Source organism: Aegilops tauschii, chromosome 1 (assembly GCF_002575655.3).
Source record: "Aegilops tauschii subsp. strangulata cultivar AL8/78 chromosome 1, Aet v6.0, whole genome shotgun sequence".
Lineage (NCBI taxonomy): Eukaryota > Viridiplantae > Streptophyta > Magnoliopsida > Poales > Poaceae > Aegilops > Aegilops tauschii.
Window position 1 is genome coordinate 460,441,492 of NC_053035.3, and position 13,769 is coordinate 460,455,260.

The window sequence follows — 13,769 nt, forward strand, 5'->3', positions numbered from 1 at the left end:
TGCGGCGGCGGAACTTCCGATCTAGGTTAATTTCTGGAGGTTTCTGTATTTATAGGAGAGGATGGCATCGAGAACAAGCCAGGGGGCCCCACGGGTAGTCCACGAGGCATAGGGGCGCGCCCCCCACCCTCATGAGGCCCACGGGACTCCCCTCCGGTAGATTTTTGTTCCAGTATTTTTCATATTTTCCAGAAAAATTCTCCGTTGATTTTCAGCGTATTCCAAGAACTTTTATTTCCGCACAAAAACAACACCACAGTAGTTCTGCTGAAAACAGCGTCAGTCCGGGTTAGTCCTAATCAAATCATACCAAAATCATATAAAACTATTGTAAACATGGCATGAATACTTCATAAATTATATATACGTTGGAGACGTATCAGTCTACATAGTTCTCGAACCCGTAGGGTCCGCACGCTTAACGTTCGGTGACGATTAGTATTATGAATTTATGTGTCTTGATGTACCGAAGATAGTTCGGAGTCCCGGATATGATCACGGACATGACGAGGAGTCTCGAAATGGTCGAGACATAAAGATCGATATATTGGATGGCTATGTTTGGACATCGGAATGGTTCCGAGTGAGTTCGGACATTTACCGAAACCCCCCGGGGAGTCAATGGGCCTTATTGGGCCTTAGTGGAAAGGAGGCGGCCAAGGTGGCCCCCCCAAGCCCAATCCGAATTGGGAGGGGGGTCGGCCCCCCTTTCCTTTTCTCCTTCTCCTCCTTCCTTCCCTCTCCTACTTCAACTAGGGAAGGGGGAATCCTACACCCACCGGAAGTAGGACTCCCCCCTTGGGCGCGCCTAGGAGGCCAACCCTCTCCCCCTCCTCCACTCCTTTATATACGGGGGAGGGGGCACCCCATAGACACACAAGTTGATCATTGATCTCTTAGCCGTGTGCGGTGCCCCCCTCCATCATAATCCACCTCGGTCATATCGTTGCAGTGCTTAGGCAAAGCCCTGCGCCGGTAGCTTCATCATCACCGTCATCACGCCGTCGTGCTGACGAAGCTCTCCCTCGACACTCAGCTGGATCGAGAGTTCGTGGGACGTCACCAGGCCGAACGTGTGCAGATCGCGGAGGTGCCGTACTTTCGGTACTAGGATCGGTCGGATCGTGAAGACGTACGACTACATCAACTGCGTGGTCATAACGCTTCCGCTTACGGTCTACGATGGTACGTAGACAACACTCTCCCGCTTGTTGCTATGCATCACCATGATCTTGCGTGTGCATAGGATTTTTTTTGAAATTACTGCGTTCCCCAACAGCCGGAGCTCCAACCCTCGACCTCGGCTGCCCTCTTCTCTCTCTCCCTCTCCCCCTCGACCACCATGCGCTAGCCGCTTCCATGCTCACCTCCCTATCCCGCTGCGCTCTCGCCTCTGCCTGGCCGCGCCCGCCGCCATGCCAGCCGCGCCACCGCCGCCATGCCAGCCGCGCCACCGCCGCCCTGCTCCGACTGCGCTCGCCACCACTCTGCCAGCCGCGCCGCCGCCGCCCTGCTCCGCCCGTGCCCGCCGCACCGCCGCTGCCCTGCTCCGCCCGCGCCCGCCGTCCCGCCCGCCGCACCACCGCTGCCCTACTCCTCCCGCGCCCGCCACCCTACCAGCCGCGTCATTGCCGCCCTCCTCCGCCCACGCTCGCCGCCGCCGCCCTGCTCCGCCCGCGCCCGCCGCCCCGCCCGCTGCCCTGCTCCTCCCGCGCCCGCTACCCTACCAGCCGCGTCATCGCCGCCCTGCTCCGCCCACGCTCGCCGCCGCCGCCATGCTCCGCGCCCGCCGCCCCGCCCGTCGCGCCACCGCTGCCCTGCTCCTCCCGCGCCCGCCACCCTGCCAGCCGCGTCATCGCCGCCTTTCTCCGCCCACGCTCCCTGCCGCTCTGCCAGCCGCGCCGCCGCCGCCCTGCTCCGCCCGCGCCCGCCACCCTGCCAGTCGTCGCCGCGCTTCGAGGAGGGGGATAGAGAGAGGAAGCTGCGCTCCGCCGCTGCCGCGCTTCAAGGAGGGAGATGTGGATCGAAGGGAGTGGGGCGTTGGTGGTTGCTGTGGGATTGCGTTTTTTCCTTTTGATTTAGGGGTTTCTGTGTAAAAACTAAGGGCTAGTTTGTAAATTCAGAATATAAGTGATCTGGCACGAAATGTTACGCCATGTAGGCAAAAAAAGGGCCCCAACTGTCATAAGCGTGCTCAGTGGAGCCAAATCCGCCGATCAGTGTTATTTGCAAAAAGATTATTGAAGACATGGTGTTTTTTGCAAAAAAAATTGTATTGTAATGTTTTTCGCAAACCTAACCTTCAAACGGGTGGTTTTCTGCAATTTACTCAATTATGAGACTCATAGGTTTGCCTAGGTTTGGTGTTTCTCTTCCTGTCGGGAGGCATATGTGGTTGGGTACTCTGCATGACCCAATTGTAAGCCCTGCAAACATTTTAGCTAATCCCGCACGACCCAATTGTAATCCCTGCAAACATTTTAGCTAATCAATAAAGGCCAAGGAAGCTTTTCTCAAAAAAAAATGTAACCTTGTTTTCCATCTCTCAGAAGAAAAAAAAATGCAACCTCATTTTTCTCCCTTAAAAAAATACTGTACGTGATTTTCCTTCCGTACATCTTCGTCAACCTCTCCGTCAAAGTGGTTGTGGCACAGCAATTATAAGACTGAGTGCATAAAAATGGGAGATTAACAATGAGACCATCACCGGCTGCTGCTACCTGCGGAGGAATAGGCAGGAAGCAGGACCAACGTCCACCAAGTTCATCGCCGCCGCCTAAACGGAACAGGGGTGGAATCATGGTGCCAAGCATTCTTTGCCTTGGCCAGACAGAACAGCAAGTAAAAATGGCACGAATTCGATGAAAAGGGTAACAATGACCTTCAATTCATTCCTTACAACTTGGAATCACTCCTTAAACAACAGGTCCATCTCATTGCACTATGGTCAAAATAGGTCCAGACACAATGATTATTTCAGCCGATCCGATTACAATCCCAGAAGAGAGCCCGCTCGTCTGGGCACCAAAAACAAGCAGAACAAAATGTGTAGACAACATCAGCAGAGCGAAGAGACGTTGATCACTAAGCTTTCTTGCCGGTGACACCTGCGACCACCTGCGGAGGTACCAAGAGAACAAAAGTTAAACACTGTCCGAGCCAATAATGCTCACTCATGCGTGAACTCATCTCAGTAAATAAAAAAGCAGAGTTAGGATGAAAGAGAGGGGGAATGATACAATATTTCAGCATGATTACTCAGAAGCATGATAACCTGGAAATAGCCTGATGGACCATGATAAATCATGTGACTGACGACAGAAGGTGTTATGCAGAGTTTCAAAAGATACTGTGTGCAATTCAGTCAAATCTGCCAATCAACTATTTAAGGCATGTATGGAAAGCAGGATTTTCATGGGAAATAGCTCAATTCCAACCAGAGTCGAGGGATTCCACATTTACAAAGGAGCCCTTGGTACTCTTTTCCAGGAGTTTGTAGCCCATTAGAGTACAAACTTTAATTTGTAAGTTTACTGACTCGCCAATATCTTGGCTAGTGCACAAAGAACATGATAAAACTGGGAAATGATAAATGGTGTGGCTAGAACATTTGAGAGGGCTAAATGATAAAAGCGATTTCCATAATTATATGAAGTGGTAGCACACATAAACGGATAAAAAGTGGAGGGGATCAACTTACATCTTTTAGTTCAACTGGGGTTTTGGCATTTTTCTCAGTCTCCCAAGAATCCAACATTGGCCTAACAAACGCCGGAAGAAATAGACCTGAAATTGCATATCATAGCATCAGATGAGAATGAGATATTTGGCAGAATGATGAGACTGGGAGAGAGCTACGCTTTTCAACAATCAATGATCACATAAGCTATCACAGCAAAATCAGAAGATCTTGCAAACCATGCACTAAACTTGCATTGTCAAAGAAACGTACAAACGGTTGGTTCATGACCTTAAAAGGCAACAACTGGCCACCGCTCAAAATGGTATGACCATCCAACAGCTATACTACACCACCAAAAAATGTAGTTTAACTGAACACTAGTTGGGGCACAACAGATGACATGTTTTTGGCTTCAACGATTTATGCATTTAGTTTTTTGGTTGAAAAGTAGAATAGAAAATAATTGCTGCCCACTGTTTGTGATGTTGCACACTAAATTTGACCACACTAGTAAACAAAATGAATCCGGTTGCAAAGTAGAAGAAGAACAGACACCTCCTCCATGCCTAGAGTATATGCAATAATGGCTGTTATGTGGCCATAAACGCTTCAGCGAAGGAGAAACTAAGCAAAACTTTGGAAGAAAATGCAATTGATATTACCATACACCTGCAACTAAGTTCCAGTAAAACCCTTCACTATGGTTGTTCAACGTAACACCCAGATTGCTTGACGAATTCTGCTAACATCAACTGACAAATATAACTAAGGAAGTCATGAAATGGCTAAAATACAGAGGTTACTCCCACTACTTCTGAACTTTCACGAATGAAGAGCAATCATGACTGTCAAGAAGTATGTAGAGATACAAATAATCAATTAAGTACATCGTGGAGGAGCTGTGAGGTGGTATACATTGATAGTAATAGAGTATTAGGGTCTAGAAAATAACATGGAATTTAATCCAAGCCAATCTTGTTTGCAGACTAGTCCAAATGTGTCCTCTTTTAAATCTTAAGCAGTGAAACACGCGATCTGGTTTTCTGAAGCAGTAAACAACATGTGACAGGCAAACAAAGTTTAAGCTGTTAAATAGCCTGACTCGATTTCCAAGGAAATGAACGCGCAAGGTCTAGCTAAGTCACCCACCCAACGCTACGTAGTCAGCTCATATGTGCTAATCTTTAGTCACATTTCAGTTTCATGAACGGATAGACATAACAACAGGTGGGTCTTGTGGCTATAGCCTATAGGTACACAGGCATAAGGGCGAGGGAGTAAATCTTTGGGAACATCTATCGCTAAATAAAAACAGAAAAGTGTAGCGCAGCTCAGCACACGACTACATTTTTGACATTAACCCGGAGCAACCCTTATCAGCTCGCACCTGTTCTGACCGAATCCAGCAGAAAGAATACAGTAGAATCATCAATCGACAATACTTAAGTGCCACAAGAAATGCAGACTGCTACTCTTCCTTTGGCTGGAATGGAATGGATGGGTAGCAATGGTTGAATCATTATATCGATGATAGGGGCAAATGTATGCAAGGTCTAAGGTGTACAGCCCATGAATCATGAGTCACGGAACGATCGGAATGACGCGGCAAAAATTTTGCGGGGAAGCGCGCGTCTGGAATAATCCTAGATCCAACAGACATTAGCAGGCGAAAACTACATGGAAGCGTTGAGAGCCCGCCCCATCGATGCACTGCGTCCGTCCAACCGGAGGACCGATCCCCCCTCCTCGGAAATCCTGGGAGCCTGGCCAGGCGGGGGTGCGATGGAGAAATGGAGGGTACAGGTAGGAGGCGCGCACGTACGGGTAGGCCGGCACAGGGCGCTAGGGTTGGGGCGGGAGAGAGGAGGGGGTACCGAATCCGGCGATGAGGCAGGAGGCGGCGACGACGGGCTCCTTGACGACGAAGATCTTGAGCCTGCCCATCACGCCCATGGCTGCTGCTGCTCCGCGATCCCCTTCTTCCCTTCCTTCCTCGCCGTCGTCGCCGGACACAGACACGGGTGGGTGAGTGGACTGGGCAGAATGGGAGAGGGAGGGGCCGAGTGAGAGAGAGATGCGTACCTCGTAGGCCCAACTTCCTTCCTTCCACCACCCGGGCCGCCCGCCCGCCCGCTGTAACAGAGAGAGGCCCAAAGCCCAACGTCGGTCGAATGACTAGTTGGAATATGTGTGTGAATTGATAGATGCTGCAACAAAATCCTGGGATTTCCAAAAGGTTAATGATCATTTGCAGCCTCCGGACGAGGAGGTCGTTCTGAAGACTCCGCTGAGCACAAGGAACGCTACAGACAGTTGGGCGTGGCACTATGAGCGGGTTGGTATCTTCTCCGTCCGCTCGGCCCACAGACTGTTGACACGAAAAGAAGGGAGAGAAGATTGGCTTGAGCGCCGGTCAACTACGTCGGACTTGTCTGCTACTCAGGGGAATGGAAGATTCTTTGGAGGGTAAAGGTTCCAAGTGCAGTGAAACATTTTGCTTGGCGATTGGCTATGAACTCTGTCCCTACAGAATCCGTTCGACACGGCGGTCTGCCCGATCTGCAACGGAGCGGAGGATTCTTGGCGGCACGCTTTAGTGGACTGCAACATGGCAAAATGTGTATGGGCTCTCATGGATGACCAACTGGTTGAATACTTGATCACATGCCAAAACGTTGATGCTCGCCAATGGCTGCTGGAGCTGATGGAAACAACAAGAGAAGACGAGTTTGTGAGGATACTCGTGACACTGTGGTCAATCTGGTGGGCTCGTAGAAAAGCTATTCATGAACAAGAGTTTCATTCGCCATTATCAACTTTCAGGTTTGCTGAGCGATATCTTGAAGACCTGCTTCTTCTACCCAAAAAGGTCACGCCAAACATCAGTGCAGCCACTGAAGCCACTATTGGGACGGAAGAGGAGAACCTGGAAGCAACCTAGAGAAAGGCCATGTGAAAGTAATAGTAGATGCAGCAGTAGCAAGGAATGGAAATAAAGGAGTGTACGCAGCGATCTGTCGAAACAAGGACGGCCTCTTTTTGGGAGCTTCGGCAGTTGTGGTACGGGGACAAGTTGAACCAGAGATCCTCGAAGCTTTGGCCTTCAACGAGGGACTCACATTGTCAACTGATTTATACGAGCGATGAATTCAGGTGGGAACCGATTGTGCTGCTACTATTTTTCATCTGAAAAACCCGTACCTGGGAACGAGCTCTGCTGTTATTCAGGATATGAAAAAGAAGATGACTCTTTTTGCTTCGAACACGAGAAGAGAGACATGAACTGGGAGGCTCATGAACTAGCTAGGGCCTATGCTTCTTTAGATTTCGGTCGCCATGTGTGGCTGATCAATCCTCCTGATTTCCTATGTATTGAACGACTTGTTGTGCTTGATTAAAAGAGGGAGTGTTTTGATCCTCAAAAAAAAAAAAAGACTAGTTGGTAGGCGCCTTCGAGGGGAAGAGGCGTACTCGGGATTATTCCGTGCGCGCCGGCGAATATCCCCTCCCGCGAGTGCGAATATCTGGGCGAGAAGATCCAGCGAATGTACCGTCCGCTCGCTCTCTCGCTTCTGCCTTCCTTGCAGTGCACGGCCACCCGCACTCCTCCTCCTCTTCTTCTTCCTCGGTCCCTGCCGCGCGTGCGCCTCTCGCTCGCTCGCTCTCTCCCCAAGCTCGTTTCATTCGCCCATGTCCTCGCCCTCGCCGCCGGTCATCCCCGGGAGCAGGAGCAGCCGAGCGTCGCCGCCGATCACCGCTTCACCAGGTCAGTCAGTTCATCTGCTAGCTTGTTGCTGTTGTTTCCGTGCCATGTCGTGTCCTGTCTGTCTGTTGCAACAGGTCAGGTCAGGTCCGGCGCCGTTGTGAGGGACGGGACGGTACGTTTTTGTTTCAGTTTCAGCCTTTCAAGGCTGCTGTTTTGGCTGATCGATCGTGTGTCTGGACTGGAGAGATCGAACCTCACCTCGCATCTTTCTTCAGATTAATTTGGGTCCTCGGCCAATCGCTCTTCCGCATCTTGCCATCATTCAGTTAGTTCAGACTCGAGCTACATCTTGGCAGAGCGGCTGGAAATGACAATTTGTTCAGACTGGAGGAGCAGCGGCTTTCTTTCCTGTGCATCACAAGTTCAGAACACACGCCCTGGCTTCCTTCCTTCAGCGTGGGTGGAACTGAAGCAAACCTTGATTGTTTTGGGTCGACGGTGTCTGCCTGGTACATCTAGTTAGCTACTGATCCGTCTTCTCTTCTGCCACGTTTTCAGTTTCGACGTGCGCCACATCAGTCAGAGACGGACAAAACAAGCAGCATCCATCAATCCATGTGCACTTTGGCTGGCCTCCATTTACACTCTCGCGGCGGCGGAGCACTGAGCAGTGACCTAAGGGCGCATTTGAGAGAGATGAAGCAAGCAGCAGGATGCAAAGACAAGTCTGTCGTCTCGGCGCAACAGTCCAGCTCGTACGGCTTTCGCTTGCTGAGGTAAGATCAAATCATCTTATCCGTCATGTCCTAGGGATTTATTTTACTTGGTCAAGCTTTTGGGCATTCCTTTCCATCGATCCCCACTTTCTTCAACTATGACGGCGTGTGTGTGTGTATGTGTGTTCCTCAAAGCTATCACACTCTAAAATTTGCTATCACACTCTAAAATTTATGAGTCACTCTAAAATGCGTCTGTATACATCGTATATGGACAGGTCTTGTATTTAAAAACGGATTGAGTATATGCCAGTGTTATACGGGAGTACTATATCAGCAACTAACATTGTACAGGTAAGAAAAATATTCATCTACCCCAGAAGGGTGCAGCAAAGTGAAGATCGAGTCGATTTATTCAAAGGGATGATCACAGCACAACAATGGAGTACACAAGAACGGCGACAGCAACAACGCAACGCAACATGCGGCCGTGTACATATTGGTAACAGCTTAATTACACTCATCACACAAGGTACATCCGATCCATTTGCTCTCTCCGAGCTAATACAATGTATGGCAACACATCTCAATCACCACGCCCCGTGACGCTTCTGCCCAGGTGCGCAACGCAGGTACAGCTCCTCTGTTCTTCAGTCTCGAAACGTTGTTTCCGCCGAGAGCAGAGGGCTTTCTCAAGGGAGGAGGAAAAATAGGTTCGATTCTTGCGGAGATGCTACTCTAAATCCGTCTCATCTCCGCGGATGGTATACGGAGGAGACATGAAATATGATCTCCTCGCCGGCTTCGGGGGTATAATTTACATGTCTTTTGTTTCTGCAAAATCAAACACGCTCAGGGTCAGCAAATCCGCCAGGAGCTAGGAGATACGACGACTTATGTACGTAGCAGAGGAAGAATTTCTTTACCTTTATGATGACTCGATCGCCGCGACCCTCACGGGCTTCGTTACTCTTACAATGTTCCTCATGTGCTCAAACGCCATCACTATCAGGCCTATGACATAAAGAAAGCTTAGTTGCAACTTTGCAAGTAGGTTATACGCTGCTACGGCAGCGTTGCCGGCTTCGCCTGTTCGTATCGCGAGGGTTACAGGCCTTGCAGAAATAAGGGCACCGGTTTCTGGTGGTGGTAAAGGGTCAGCGTAAGAGGTGTGCCTTCCAACATAGCCTTCCATAGAATTTTGCGACGTTCAGCAGCCGGTTCTTAAGCATACCTGATGTGTTTTCTGGCTGGGACGACCACTCGTGCGGCGCCGTCGCCGACTTGGTGGCCTTTATCAGATCCATCAGCGCGTTGTTGACCTGTCATAGATCAATAATCACATCAGTTTCTAAAATGCTTTACTGTTATTGGTAAAGATGAATGAGTGGAGAAACCAATAATCATTATCACAACTGTATTTCTTGTTTTCTTTGGAACATGGAGTTGATGACACCCTAGTTGTATCAGTACTTCAATCGTACGCTTTACTGTAAATCGTAAGGCTCTCTTTGGAACAAAAAGAAGCCATCCTAGATGTCAAATGCTCTGAAAAGAGTCTCCGTGGCCAGTCTTCTAAGATGCCTTATTGTAACTATATTTCTCTAGCAACTTAAGTATAGTTTATGCCTTAGCGGGCAAAGACTGCCTAGCAGTCTGTGGTCAGTGTGTATAACTTTCTCAAACGGAGCAAACTCTATTGAAATTATTTGCACAGTTTGCAATAGTTCCGAGTATTTTGATGATTCGATCTACCCAGCTCTACTATACTTGATGCTTACCTCTTGTGGTCTTTCATGGCTGACTAGATGTGCACCATGAAGATCTACCATTCTAGCAACAGGAAGAAGCCTTTGTGCAAGCCGCCTCGCATGACATACTTGCGCAATAATATCATGTCTGCCATTTGTAAAGCAAGGTGTGAGCAATACACTTGAAAAGAGAGAGGCAATACACATTATGCGTGCAGATTGAAAAATGGGTGCATATTATCCTCGATATTTCAACTGACTAACCTTCCATGAATAACTGAAACCAGAAAACCGGCAGCACGAATTGTATCTAGCTCTTTAGTTGTCACTTTGTGAGTCCAGCACGCGTTAATTTGACCTTCAAACCCGCAATTAGATTGCATCCCTGAAGATGATATGCCTTTCACATATTCCTGAAAGTTCAATGTACAAGCACAGATGAGATTTCCATAACAACAGGGGGCCAAATATATGCAGACAATGTTCCAAAGTGGGTACAACAAAAGCTTCCTTTCTTCCAAACAAAAGATCCAACAGTTTATCCCTATGCAGTGCATTGTCTTCATATTCTAAAGAAGGGAATGCAAAAGCATAATGCCAAACTTTCACAAAAGGAAGGCCTACCCAGACACCTATGAGATACTTTAACAGAATTCTTGAATGACCTCCTTAACAGGACAACCCCCAGCAAACAGCATGGTAAGCAACAAATATAATCCAAAAAAATTGTCTGATGCACACGGTAAAACTAGCAGGAAGAATAATGAATATTCCGTGCAAGTATATATGACATTCACCTTATATAGGATCGCTCTCCTTGTGCAGGATTCAACTTCCTCGTCGAGGTATTCCTGCATTTGAGTGACATGTTACCACTGGAAACGAAAAACATATACAGAAAAACCGGTTTGCACATTATTCAGGCAAGGACAGACAGTGCATCCTCAATTTCTCACCTTCGTATAGTGGGTTTCCAAGTCCACAAGAGCTCTTTGCTCCGGAGTCCTCGCCCTTAAGAACCGGAACGCGAGAGATAGCATCTGTGCATCTACCTGAAAAATTGACAGCATATCTGTCAGCACTGGCAAAGTTGCTCATCTCAAACAAAGTAACCCCTTGGCCTGTTTTCAGGTCCTCGGAACTCCCCAGATGAATAAGCAGGTTGCAACATCACAGTACCTTGGGGAAACACTCCATCCCGCCGCCGGTGACGTTGAGCAACGCCAGCGAGGACAGCCGGTGAGGCGCCATCGCTGCGAGCTTGCAGGAGATCATCGCGCCCATGGAGTGGCCGAAGACGTGGGCTTTCTTCCACCCCAGATGGTCCATCAAGGCCAGCGCGTCCCTCGCCATGATCGCCGTCCTGCCAGAGAAGAGAAGGTCGTTCATTCACACGGTCAGTACGGAGAACCATCGGCCGTTTGACTTTTCAACGCGTTTCATGGAGGAAGATTAGCCGCCCTCTGTTTCTTCCTCTCAGCCGCACGCGTGGTACTAGTACTATTGTTTTCTCATGGATGAAAGCAATCGCGACAGCAGGGAGGATGAATCGAATCGAGTAAAACGTGCATTTATTCTCGCCGAAAGCTACAATCTTCCTTGCAGATCTCGAGAGGCCAACAATGTCGTCTACCAAACCCTGCCCGCCGATGATTGAAACCGACGGAAATTTGGATCTAGGAGACGACGGGAGAGAGAGAGAGACTCACGAGTAGTAGGATTTGTGCGGGGGGATGGTGCTGCGGCCGACGCCGCGGTTGTCGAAGCAGCAGACCTCGATGCCCTCGCCGACGTCCTCCTCCTCCGGCGCCGTCGCCGTCGCCGGCGCGGCGGCCTCCTCGTCCGTCCTCGCGGCGGGCTCGGGCACGTCGCCGCCGTCCGCCGGCTCCATGGACCCGGTCAGCCCCCTTATCTGCGGGCCCCACGAGTCGTGCGTCCCCGCCAGACCTGAAGCGAAGAACCATTTCTCAGAGAAGAGTTCCTCCGAACCAGAAAAAGGATTGAATTTTTCCACTGTATCGAATTGGCCGGGGGGCGGCGTGCTTACCGATGACGAGGAGCACCTTGGTGGCGCCGCGGCCGTAGCGGCGGTAGAAGAGGCGGACGCCCTCCCACTTGTCGCCGGCCTGGTACCGGTCCACCTCGCAGTAAGGCATTGCTTCGCCGGCCGCCTCTCCTCGCCTCTCGCCGCCGCCGGGATCGATCGCCTGGCTCCTCTCCCTCTCTCTGCCAGGGATTTATGGATTTATTTAGCTTCTCGTTACTGGGGAACAGAACAGGTGGGTCGGGCTGGGTTGCCGAATCGGATTTAAAACGAGGGGGAAACGGAGTGGAGCTCGGGAGGGAAAGGGCGGGCGATTTATAGCCGCCCGCGAGCCGGAGTCGTCCAGGCGGGCGGAGTCGGGGCCGCGAGGGAAACGGGTGTGGAGGAGGAGACGGATTCGCTGTGCCGGAACACGTGGATGGATGGATACGACCTGCGCGGCGCGCCGGCGGGGACACGTCGGCGCGTGTGTCGCCGTCTGCTGAGTCAAAGGGGACGCGCTCGCTCGCTCGCTCGCGGCGGGAAGATGGGAGTGTGGGGTTGAGGTCCACGATTTTTGGGTGGCGATTCTTTTTGTGAGCGTGCTGGTAGTGGTTTGATCGGCGGCAGAGAGAGAGAGAGTTGCGCTGTGCTATTTGTTTTGTTTTTGTGGGTGGACGAACTTGTGGGTGGATAAAGCCGCCGCGACGACGATGATGATCGATCGATGGGGAAGCGGCGGTGGATTGTCTGGTTGTGCTGTGCGATTCCATAATAAAGACAAGAGAAGATGGTACTCCCTCCGTTCCATAATGTAGTGTACGCATTTCTCAAACTTGAATATCGAGAAACGCGAGCGCACTATATCGTGAAATGGAGAGTAGTATATAAAGACACGTGAATAAACTCCTATACAAGGAACAGGGTGTGGATGCAAAGGTCCCGTATTGATAGGCTTAAGGAGATGGCCGAAACGCTAAATTTGTTTCACTTTGGCGCATTTTGGTGTGCACGAAAAAAACAGAATTAGAATACTATTTGAAGATATGCATGGAAATATTTTTAATGATGAAAAAGAAACAGCTCCAGCATCCACGGATAGTATTGTAACAACTTTCTTTTACAAGAAGTATTGGCAGCTGGTTCGCGATAGTGTGGTGCATGATGTGTTACACATGTTTTGTGGCGGCTGTATCCAGGAAGGATGGAATGACATCATCATGGTCCTTATCCCAAAGATGAAGAACCCTCGGAGTCCAAAAGACCTACACCCAATTAGCCTTTGCAATATTATGTGCAAACTTGTTCCAACAGCATTGCAAACCGGTTGAAGTGCATCTCGGGGGAGATCATTTTGATTAACCAAAGCGCCTTTGTTCCGGATAGGCTTATCTCTAATAATACAATATTGGCTTATGAAATGTTACATTTTCTAAAGAGGAGAACTGAAAGTGCTAGTTATCGACCAGAGAGGGGGTGAATAGGCGGTTTTTATGATTGTCTTCGAAACAGGCAATGTCTTCAAAGACGCGGAAGCAAAACAATAACTAAGCAGGGCGCAATGGAAGATAAACTACGGTACACATGCTGACATAACAACACAATTGATGTGAGAAGTGAATGCAGACAACAAACTAGGTAGCCGAGAACAATATTAACATTTAATGTGAAGACAAAGATGTAATCAAGGGATTGTCTTACACAATGACTTCAAACAGAATGAGCAAGCGAAGCCTTCACAATACAAAACACTAAGTGAGGAAGTGAAGTGATAGTTGCCCAGAGAAAACAAGTGATTTGTTGGACTAGTTCCAGATGCTGTAACAGTTGTACGTCTGGTTAGGGATGCTAAGATTAAACTCAGAAGAGCATGTCTTCAACTTATTTCCCT

At 49.5% G+C, this 13,769-nt stretch overlaps 2 protein-coding genes and 1 long non-coding RNA gene across 5 annotated transcripts; 1 reads left to right on the forward strand and 2 right to left on the reverse strand.

Annotated features, from left to right (window-relative positions):
* Nucleotides 1–2,842: 2,842 nt before the first annotated feature.
* LOC109733808 (uncharacterized) lies at nt 2,843–5,762 on the reverse strand. The gene is made up of 3 exons (XM_020293020.3): nt 5,557–5,762; nt 3,701–3,786; nt 2,843–3,117 (listed from the first exon to the last, which is right to left on the reverse strand). The coding sequence occupies exons 1-3, from the start codon at nt 5,633–5,635 to the stop codon at nt 3,085–3,087; spliced, it is 198 nt and encodes a 65-aa protein (XP_020148609.1). The 5' UTR covers nt 5,636–5,762; the 3' UTR covers nt 2,843–3,084.
* Nucleotides 5,763–7,208: 1,446 nt separating this feature from the next.
* LOC109733810 (uncharacterized) lies at nt 7,209–9,143 on the forward strand. Of its 2 annotated transcripts, XR_012187156.1 has the most exons (5): nt 7,209–7,560; nt 7,664–7,844; nt 7,947–8,164; nt 8,459–8,636; nt 8,724–9,143. It is a non-coding gene; the product is annotated as an uncharacterized lncRNA (long non-coding RNA). The 2 variants fall into 2 exon arrangements; XR_005757439.3 differs by lacking the exon at nt 8,724–9,143 and having other exon boundaries at nt 7,266–7,560; nt 8,383–8,635.
* On the reverse strand, nt 8,496–12,541 carry LOC109733809 (uncharacterized). 2 transcript variants are annotated; one of them, XM_020293021.4, is made up of 10 exons: nt 11,903–12,541; nt 11,565–11,802; nt 11,035–11,218; nt 10,812–10,907; nt 10,653–10,706; nt 10,120–10,268; nt 9,886–10,003; nt 9,339–9,426; nt 9,031–9,244; nt 8,496–8,938 (listed from the first exon to the last, which is right to left on the reverse strand). In XM_020293021.4, the coding sequence occupies exons 1-9, from the start codon at nt 12,009–12,011 to the stop codon at nt 9,033–9,035; spliced, it is 1,248 nt and encodes a 415-aa protein (XP_020148610.1). In that variant the 5' UTR covers nt 12,012–12,541; the 3' UTR covers nt 8,496–8,938; nt 9,031–9,032. The 2 variants fall into 2 exon arrangements, with proteins under 2 accessions (XP_020148610.1, XP_020148611.1); XM_020293022.4 differs by having other exon boundaries at nt 9,031–9,118; nt 11,903–12,506.
* Nucleotides 12,542–13,769: the final 1,228 nt, after the last annotated feature.

What these genes read in the sequence shown, in the direction of transcription:
- LOC109733808 (XM_020293020.3), bottom strand. Translation starts at nt 5,635, where the DNA reads ATGGGCGTGATGGGCAGGCTCAAGATCTTCGTCGTCAAGGAGCCCGTC. An exon ending in CTGCCTCATCGCCGGATTCG is followed by an intron (nt 3,787 to 5,556) that starts GTACCCCCTCCT and finishes ATGCAATTTCAG; the next exon opens with GTCTATTTCTTCCGGCGTTT. An exon ending in CCCCAGTTGAACTAAAAGAT is followed by an intron (nt 3,118 to 3,700) that starts GTAAGTTGATCC and finishes GTACCTCCGCAG; the next exon opens with GTGGTCGCAGGTGTCACCGG.
- LOC109733809 (XM_020293021.4), bottom strand. Translation starts at nt 12,011, where the DNA reads ATGCCTTACTGCGAGGTGGACCGGTACCAGGCCGGCGACAAGTGGGAG. An exon ending in GCCATGAAAGACCACAAGAG is followed by an intron (nt 9,427 to 9,885) that starts GTAAGCATCAAG and finishes GATCTATGACAG; the next exon opens with GTCAACAACGCGCTGATGGA. An exon ending in CCAGCCAGAAAACACATCAG is followed by an intron (nt 9,245 to 9,338) that starts GTATGCTTAAGA and finishes TACCACCACCAG; the next exon opens with AAACCGGTGCCCTTATTTCT.